The sequence below is a fragment of the Montipora capricornis genome, chromosome 6 (genome assembly GCF_036669925.1).
Source record: "Montipora capricornis isolate CH-2021 chromosome 6, ASM3666992v2, whole genome shotgun sequence".
NCBI classification, from domain to species: Eukaryota; Metazoa; Cnidaria; class Anthozoa; order Scleractinia; family Acroporidae; genus Montipora; species Montipora capricornis.
The window spans coordinates 11834406-11844405 of record NC_090888.1 but is presented as its reverse complement, the minus strand read 5'-3'; the positions used below and the strand labels follow the sequence as shown (position 1 = coordinate 11844405).

Here is a 10000-nt window from a genome sequence, read left to right as displayed (position 1 = left end):
TAAAATTCCTGGGGAAGGGCACGATGTTGTGTCAGAAAAAAGAGATCAATCACTTGCTAGGCAACCACAAAAGTGCACGTGATCACCTTATGTCAAATTTCTTGTTTACAATTAATGAAGAATGTTAATCGTTCGTCGCTTTTAGAGTTAAACAACGTACTCTTTGGCCAAGAAACTTACGTCTTTCGTTTTTAAATTTTGTTGTAATGTTTAACTGAATATTTATATTTCATCTGTCGGGTCGGGAAGACTTCTTTGTCGGGTCATTGACCCGAGACCGGACTCTTATCTAAAACAATGTTGATTAATCCCTTCACTGAAAAACGACTTCTTTAAATCATGAAGCAAAAAATGGACAACAAGCTGTCTTTCAAATAATTCTTGACTAAGAACAAATAGACAAATTTCAAATTGTTTTTTCCTGAAGACTGTGCAGACTTGAGTCATAAATAGCCAGAAAATTGAGAACACAGACTACTGAAGGTATTCGATTTCGTCTCTGGTATCCAAGTAGAAAATGTTACTAGAGAATTTGCCGTTTGGTTTTAGAGTAACTGCTGAATACCCCGCCACTCCAAAACGGATCTTGGAAAGTGATGGCTACGCGGCTACGCAGTGGTCATTACCACCCCTCCCCCCTAGAATATGTTAGTAAGGAAAGAAGCGGCTACGCGGCTACGCAGTGGTCATTACCACCCCTCCCCCCTAGAATATGTTAGTAAGGAAAGAAGCGGCTACGCAGCCACGCAGTGGCTACTACCACCCTTCTTCACACGATCTCGTTAAAAAGTGTAGTTAACGGAACCTTAAAAAAAGATAAAATTTTAAAAAGAGCGCATGCTTAGCCTAATCACTGAAACGAGCGCTTAGTCTTAATCAGTAAACGAGTGCTATATTCATCAAACGATCTCGCTAAAAAGCGTAGTAACCGAGCCGTGAAATGAAGTACGGTCGAAACTTCGTCTTTTACCGTTGATTTTTTATCGTTAAAACATTTGTTTTTGATGGTATTTTAGTTATCGAGGATATAAAACATGTTCAGAAAAGTCGCGGACCAAGGACACCATACTGAAGACTGTGCAGAGTTGAGTACAAAATAAATGTAAATTGCCAGACAACTGAGATGCAACTTCAGTAAACACTGTGATGCATTCAAGGCGTTCGATTCCTTTTAAACCCATACAGGATTTGCCATTTGGTTTCAGTTTTGTACATAACACCACAGTTTGCCAAATAACATTAGAAACAAAGCTCACTTTGTGATATCCGACCGCGGAAGATGCAATTGTTGTCAAGACCATTACTCGTACCATTACTCGTCGCTTTGAAAATTCCAGATATTTATTTTTCACCGCCTGTCTTGTTTATCCAATTGCCTTTCCATTATTGAGCTCCACAAGGGGTACACTTTGTTTAAAGATCCACTAAAACGCCATTCGCGTTACAATGACTTTCGACGCCATTGCAGGTTAATTAAATATTTTACTGTGTCTAACGGATAAAATCTACCCATTTCTACCACCCCCTTGAAACCGACCAAACATACGCCCAGAAGACTATACGCAGACACTACTTAGCAGGGGAGGGATAGGAAAGACGTTTCCCGACAGAGAAAAGAAAAATAAGAAAACGACTAAATTCCAGTAACTATCACAATGCAAAGCAGTCTATGACGTAAACCCGTTATCGAACCCATCCCCCTTCATTGCTCGGTTATGGCTCAAAGTATCATGACGACTTTTCGCGTCTTTTCAAGCGAAAAACAATGGAACGATATAGTAGAATAATTAAAGTAAAAACATTTGTTGAGTAAAGTGAAAGGCACTTTAAAGGGCAGCTAACAACATTTTCAGTTATTTTCATTGAACGATAATAATACTTCAAAGAAATAAGTTGAGTGAGACTTGAATTTTTATTTTCACATCAAAAATACTCTGTAATCCATGCATGGTTTCATTCGGTTACATATGTCTGCATAATGCTACAAAGCGATACAAATTCCATTTCTACATCAGTGTTAACAACATTAACAAATATGTTGGAAAAAAGCATTCTTTGATTGCACCGACGTCACGGCAGCCATGTTGGTGGAAAGAAGCGGAAAATACCATAATACTCTTTGCTCGTCCACCCAAATTTTAAATAAGCATTGTTTCCAGTTTCTCTTGAGACTTACAATGGTCCCAAGAAAAAACAAAACAATGCTTATTCAAAATTTGGGTGGACAAACAAAGAGTACTATGGTATTTTCCGCTTCGGCCAATAGCGAAAAAGTCTTTTGGGAATTTGAGCTACATTTTTTCTATTGTGTTGGCACCAATATGGCCGTCTTACCACGTTAGTGCAATCAAAGAATACCACAGACGGGTTGAAACAAATAAATCTATTTGTTGAGCAGTTCAATTTGCTGCCATTTACAGCAAACAAATGCACTGATATGTCATCCAAATTAAATAAATTCCCTTTCTCTCAATGTTATCGTGCTTTCACTATTGAATAAATTTACTAATATGGATAATTTTTTTTCTCCGTCAACCGTGTTTTCATGGTTTAAAATGACCTTAGACTCCACCTGACAATTACATTATTTATTAGTCTCCATTTCTCTGGGTAGTGCACAATTGTAAAGAACCCCAAGAGTTCAATTGGATAGAAAACAGAAATACAGCTCCAACAGCCTTTCAGAGCTCATCGCTTAAATGAAATATCGCTAAGTACCGATTTCAAAACGGGGTTTTTCAACATTTAAAAAAGGTTCTTTGCAGCAGTCTTGAAATAACTGGGCCAAGCAAGAGGCGAATGATTCGTGGTCGACACGCTGAATGTCATTTAACGTGTGAGAGATATGTGCAAAGTTATTCATGCTGACACCACTGACTATGTAGCGTCCGAGGTCGAGCTGTAAACTGGTTTAAACTAGGCTAAGCCGGGTTAAATACCATGGCAACCTATACCTTTTGGATGAACTTCAAGCAAAAATAAGCGCCGCACCTTTTTCGAAAAACTCGAGCCGGACCTCCTCCTCTATACACTGAATACTGTGGTGTGGCCGAAAAGGAGGTGGAGACCGCGCTCTTTAAGACGGAGTTAGAAGGCTCCTTCCGGTAGAGAATATGAAGCATAATTTCTCAAATAAACTGCTCCCGTTTGTATTTTAACGTACGACAATTGGCCTCATTCTAGCGATTCTATCATTAGTTTTCTCAATAAGTCTGCTCACTATTTCGTTCAATGAAATAAGGTGTTTCCACTACATTTAATTAAATACTCTGCTTAAGGCTGCGCATGCGTGGTGGTGGCTCTAATTCCTAAAATACCCCATTCCCATTGTTTTTCAGTTGTTCACCTATGACCAGAAAAGATAACACATCGAAAACGAAGATGATATAAACTTGGACGGCAAATAAAGTTTGCAATCCTTTTAGAGGTCCCTTCTACGAAATCTACACAACAGAACCCAGTTATCCTTCATAATATTCTCATCAGCAACAAAGTTTTCAGTACAGATATCACAATAACATTCGGATTTGACAAACGTCCATTTAAACACTTCTTGGTATAATTTCGGAATTGCTTTTTTCCGTTTAAGAGAACCTTTTGACGTTCAATTTTGTACATATAAAATGCTCACGTCGAATAAACTCGACATTCGTTAATTGTCACGTTAATTTAACAAAGTTAATTAAATTTCAGATCTCGCGCACTTGTGTTTACTGTCCAGTGGTCTTGCCTTCGTTCACATGACGTTTTCTCTTCTTTCTCTTCTTCTTTGATTCACTTCTTTTTTTCTTCTTTGTCACGTGACCAATAACTTCTATCTCGCTCTCGTCGGGGCCTGGCCCTTGAAAGACCTTTTTCACGTGAGGGTAAGGTGCCTCGGAACGAAGATGAATTTTCTGTGGAGTTTTGACAAGAGATTTTTTAGCTCCTTTTTCATCCCTCTTTGTGTTCCGAGGAACTGGAATAGCCTGTCGAGATACGGCCTCTGTGTAAAAAACAAACAAACAAACAAATAAAAATACGAAGATCAGTCATACACACTAAACAGAATTTTTTAAAAGTAAAGATACAAGAATTTACACCACCATAGAATAACCTACGATTCACATTATTAGTAAGTAGCAACAATCCCTAAAAATAAGTTACACACAGTTAACGACAAAGTACTTCTACAACATTAACATTCTTCACAAAATTCGACCACTTCTCAAAAAAAGAAATGTGTTTGACCTTAGTCGTGGAAAACTGTGTACGAGTGCAAGAAATAAGAGAGGAAGAGATCTCTACAATCGACTTTGAAATTTGTTAAGAAAGCCTTAGGATCTATGGAACACGAATAATTTGGTCCCACGTATTACGGAAGTTGCGCGATTTGTGGCAATGTGGGGATCAACTATTTCAAATGGCCAATACTTACGGCATAAATGTTTTCAACAAACAGCTAAACTGTTTCTTTGTAATGTCAGGACTCGATGTATGAAGTGTTCATACAAAAAATTAACGCGTCGTCGCTAATACGTACCGGTGCTGCTGGCGTCAAAACAAGCTGATGGCTCCACAAACATCGTTTCTTGGATTGGCTGACAGCCTCCACAAGATCCTCCACACTCGCCAATTGCCGTTAGTCCATCTTCAGACTTGCGCACATTCACCAAGCGTTGAGGGAGCTTGGGTGTACCCCACCCTTCCCACTCAACTTCCTTGCGCATGCGTAATCCAGTGCCCGTCAGATCGATGAGGAATTTACCCTTGTAGCACTTAGAAGCAGCTGAGTAACAGTCTCCGGCGCGGCCATATCTGACCGGGTTGCCCTCCGATTTGGTAAACTGGTAATCATCTCTGTGAACAAGACCCGATGTTGGATCGACTCGGATTTTGTTGAACCTAACACCAATTGAAAAAAGTGATGCAATCAGAGAGGTAGGTTTCCATACGGTTCACAATTTTTTTTTCTTGCGGAAACTCCGAGTCCTGGTCAATTAGTTTTTTGTTAGATAACAATTTCTTTTTAAAATAACTCGCCTCTTGCTAATTTACGAAGAACGAAAGTGCAAAATGTTGACGCAAGGCATTGAGCCACGAATAAATCTCTTTGCACAACATAGAGCGAGGCTTTGTTGCTGAGAGTCTATGTGATCAGATGAATATGAGAAGGTTGTTTACTATACATGGTTGTGAGCATTAAATGATGTAGCTCCATCATACATTAAGGATCTCTTCTTTTTACGTGCCACACCATAAGATCTCAGGGGGTCTCGTATTTTATCTCTCCCTAGATGTAACACAACATCATATGGGCTTAAATCAATTAGATATTTAGGGCCAAATTTATCGAATTCTCTTAAAGATAATATTAGATTATCTCAGGACTTAACTTCTTTGCTGGTATGCAGTAATAACAATGTTCCTTCTTTTTCTTTAAATTTTAGTTCTTTATTTCTTTTTTATTTCTACTTAATTTTATTCTAATTCTATTCCATTTTATTGTTGATGTAATTTAGGTATTTTGTATTCGAGCTTTCCATTCTAAAGAATCGGCAGACGTCGGGCATCTGCCGTTTGCCAATATTAAACGAAACCCGGTGTTAGCCACAGAAAGCTAGAAAGTTTCAAAAAGACAAATGTTTGAGGCATGGAGAGCAAACATGAAGGAAATGCTACACATACCTCGTCGTGCCCCAGTAATTCGCGGTCAGTTTGGGTTCAGGGTTGACTGAGCCGGTACAGCTCTCAAAGTTGAGGAGTCTACCCCTGTGGAAACTGGCAAAGTTTCTTTCAGGACCAGCTTGAAGAGTGATGTACTCACGTGGGGTGGACGTGCTCATACCGTGGCAGTAAAGACGAACAGGATTACACGACGGCGTCATCTGAATGGCGTATTCATCGTCTTTGAAGCCAGGCCACATTTTCTTAACCTCAGCACAACTCCCTAAAACGAACATTCTGCGATGAGCATTCAACTTCTTCTTTAAATAAAGCCTTCATATAACACTGAGGAATTTAAGAAATGATCGTAAGTCTAAGTCTAATAATTGACTTATGACATTCGTTTTTAACACGGACTTGAACGTGTTTCCTAGGGACTTCCAGGAAACCTCCACTTGAGCAAAAAAAACCTTTAAACCATAGTAAATAACATTTTCAGTCGAAGGAGATTCATAATTTTTTTAAGAAAGCGTTTGTATCCGAAATAAATAGGTTTTAGAAGGGCCTATTTTTGTTTTCAAATTTCGTAAGCGCCGACATCTTGAATAATTGGGACGTGTTACAGTTGCCCTGTTGCTATTAGACAAAAGCTCTTGGTGTCAGAACAACAAAGCAACCGTAAGAGGTCACAATTATTCAAGATGGCGGCGGCGCCCGCGAAATTTGAAATTGAAATAAGCGATTTTAAATTTAACAAATTTCGAACAAATTGATTTCGAAACATTATTGCTTCGGTTTATACTTATTCTGTAGCAACAGAGTGGAGGTTCCCTTTGTTTTCATTTCACGAAAGGCTGCTCAAGTCACAAACATCGCTAAGAAAAAAAAACTTTCCAGCCTTTTTTGCTGACTAAACCTAGAAATGTTTGGCTACTCGAACCTAATTTTCAATCCAACCGGTATAAATTTCTGCCATTTTAGTCAATTTATCTCAGGCTTGTTTAACAGTCAAAGAAAATGGTATAACCAGTGAATAAACCTTTTTTTACAATGACTGCAAAAAATCTCACGCGTTTATTGGCTAATTTTTATTGTGAATAAGCGAACAAACACATAAATTTATAATTTATGCGAGGATGACGCGATTTTGCTCGCGTCAGATTGAAGTTTCTCGCATTTTTATCTCGCGTTCTTCTCGTGCTTTGACTTAATTCTGACCCCTCTGCCTTTTTGTTATTGTAAAAAACAAATTGATGTCAGTTTTTCATGCCTCTGTCCTGTTATTGACAATGAATTTCGTCATAACATTGCCTCGTGGATCCACAGCTACTTTAACAATGTAATGACGAAATTCGTAATCAATAACAGGAGAGACGCACGAAAAACTGACATCAATTTGTTAATTAGAATTTAACCTGCGTAGCTGGCGGGATATTTTATCACGGGATTATTTTAACACGCGCGAACATTAAAATCGATGGCTGCTCCGTCGTGCTTTGGCCACGAGTGCGAGCGGCTGTCGAGGGAAACTGGTTACAATGCCACTCGCGGCTAACTCGTGGCCCGAAACAATAGATTTACTGGCGCATTTTTGAATAATGCCGCGATAAAATATCTCGCCAGTTACGCACGTTATTTCGAATTCAAATCATCCAATTATTTAACGCGAGTCCAAGCGCGTAATTCTTGACATGGTTACTCCTTACACAAAGAATAATATGAATGAAAACCAATTTTTATTCACTACTTGCACAATCCCACAATGCAATCTGTTTTCGGGGGCTCTTTTCATAAAAACAATGGATATTCTGTTCACTGAATCATGATACAGTCCCAAGAGCAAACAAGTTTTATTTTTTTATATGTAAAGAACCCCCAAAACCGATTGCATTATGGGATTGCGCAAATAGTGACTGAAAGACTCTTCACTAAGACTCGTTTTGAAAATGAGGCTTTTGTCATCTCGACGCTGGCTCACTGATCCGAGGATATAGGCGCAGAGAAAAGTTAACTACTTACGTGGAATCTTGTATTGTAGGCTTGGTCTGAGGATAGGTTTCTCGGAGAGTACCGACGGTGCATTGGGACACTCCAGAGTGAATCCGACTGACAGCGAGTCCCTCCTGGCTCCTTCCTTGTGCAGGGCCTCTATCCAATAATACTTGCCGGCCTCTAGTGGAATGTAGCCTGATTGTTGGAAGGGTTGGCTGGTGTAAGACGAAAAAAAACAGAACGAGATTTGATGTTGAAGCTCGTCTTTTACACAGAAACAAAATGAAGGATGACCAAAGTTAAGATAGAGTGGCTTGAGGACATAATATTTCTGTGAAGCAGCTTTACTTCCCATCCCTTAAAAGAGATCTCGCATATCGCCTGAAAAATTACACCGATATCGGATAAGTCAACTTATGGACAGCGATTCTTTAAAACAACCTTGTCAAATTTGGAAAAAGCGCTCAATTTTTTCAAATTTCATCCACCTCTATCGTCTTTACCTTAGTTGCAAGCGAAAAAAATTACGTTCACTGCGCTGACAAGTTTTTACAATCGAAAATTTTAGCATTACTTCCACATTTCCTAACTAAAAGCGACAAAAATACCCTCAAGCATGGTAACGAAACTATAGCAATACTTTTCAGTCCTCATTGACAAAAGATGAGATGCCGTGAGACTAAAATGGCGTGACACACCTCCTTCAATCACCTTAGTAAAGATGATCTCGTGTTCAGACTGAGATTTCTTACAGTTTTAATGCAGGGTTCTCGATAGCTTTTCAAAGTACCGGACAAAGTTATTTTCCGTTGTGAGACCCATTTGCAAGAGGCTTGGGAGCGATCCCTCAAGGAGGCCTGGTCCCCAATAAATTACTGTAAATGAAACTCTCTGAAATGCTGTTTGCATTCTTGAGTTTGGAGAAAAAAAAATGAGAAAAATAAACTTATTGCGTAAAGAAATGAAATGCCAACAGATTGATTATTCCGTTTGCGTTTCCGCACAAAAAAAAGCGATGTCACTTCTGTTTAGTATGGACTGGGATTTATTGCGCGTGATTCCCTTGTATTTCTTCAACCAAAGGCTTCCTGATGTGCCAAAGTCCAAAAACAAAATAAAAAGAGAAAGGAAAAAAAGAAGCCTATAAATTTATAGCGTCAAAGTGCCGGACGGGAAATGGCAAACAACCGCTCGAAACGTCCGGCCTACGGATCCGGCCTCAAACGAAAACCCTGTTAAATAACGGTGAAACCATAGCTGCAATGGTTATAATAATTTTTACTAAATTAAATCCCTTACTCAGAGAAATCATTGTGGGAAGTTCCTTGCACAACTGCAAATAAGTCCTTGTCCTTTTCTCGTGAAGACCCGCTGAAGAACAACTCCGCTTCGTCGTTGCCCGACAAGGAGAAGGAGTAAGTTCCCGTATATGGTGCTATGAAGTAACCCCGCATTCGAGAGCCATAGTTGTCTCCCTCGTTTTTGGGCGCGTCAAAATTCTGAACAATGCTGGTTTCCGTGGGATGTTTGGGGTAATCCTTATGAAGCGCAAGGTCTGTTATTGTGGTTCCCTGAACTCCTCGCCACACTTCACGCTGTACTCCTGGGTAGGGACCTATCAACTTTGCTGCAATAGAGAATGTAAAGGAAAAAAAGATGATTTGTTATATAGCTTAACTTTTCCCTCAACAGCGCGTGCCCTCATTGGTTACTTCGAGGTCACATGACATCTAACACTAAAGACTGTTTCCCGCCAAAAGTTTCTGAGCGGGCAACATTGCAACATCTATGACGTCAGAGAGTAACAGTGCACTGTTACCCGAGAATAGGGAACTTACGAAACGACGACGCCGACGGCAACGACGACGCTACAAAACAATAGGTTTAGTGAGCAAAAACAATGGTACATTTCTTTGCCGTCATCTCCTAAATGACGACGTGAAATGACCAAATTCAAGGTTCTGTGCAGGACGTTAGCACCTGACGATGAATTTTCAGTTCTCTCTCTACGCTTCCAACTCACTCATACCAGTTTAATTCCTCGACAGTTACTACACATTTTTAACGCGGAGCTACATGAAATAGTTTCGTAGTGATATGAACAAAGCGGATTTGTATTTTTAAATGTAGTCCTCGTAGCCGTCGTCGTCCTCGTTTCGTAAGCTCCCTAATGTTAACTGACGACCGCCGTTGCTGTTGCCATTGCTCGTTTTTCTTTTTGTGCTATATAACAATGTTTCCTCAACAACGTTTCCCTCGGCTGCGCCTCGGGGAAACATTGAGATTCTCGGGAAACAAAATTAACTGTTTACCTTGGGACCAGTCATTAAGTGTTTAGTATTGCTTGATTTCTGCAACGCTG

At 39.6% G+C, this 10000-nt stretch overlaps 1 protein-coding gene across 2 annotated transcripts in view; it reads right to left on the bottom strand.

Annotated features, from left to right (window-relative positions):
- Positions 1–1889: 1889 nt before the first annotated feature.
- LOC138051492 (uncharacterized) overlaps positions 1890–10000 on the bottom strand; it is an 82147-nt gene continuing 74036 nt past the window's right edge. For both annotated transcript variants that reach the window (XM_068897702.1, XM_068897701.1), the window contains 5 exons: positions 8938–9265; positions 7666–7853; positions 5668–5929; positions 4523–4884; positions 1890–3985 (listed from right to left, as the gene is read on the bottom strand). In XM_068897702.1, the coding sequence (XP_068753803.1) occupies positions 3711–3985; positions 4523–4884; positions 5668–5929; positions 7666–7853; positions 8938–9265 (1415 nt within the window). In that variant the 3' untranslated portion in view covers positions 1890–3710. The remainder of the gene's footprint in view (positions 3986–4522; positions 4885–5667; positions 5930–7665; positions 7854–8937; positions 9266–10000) is intronic.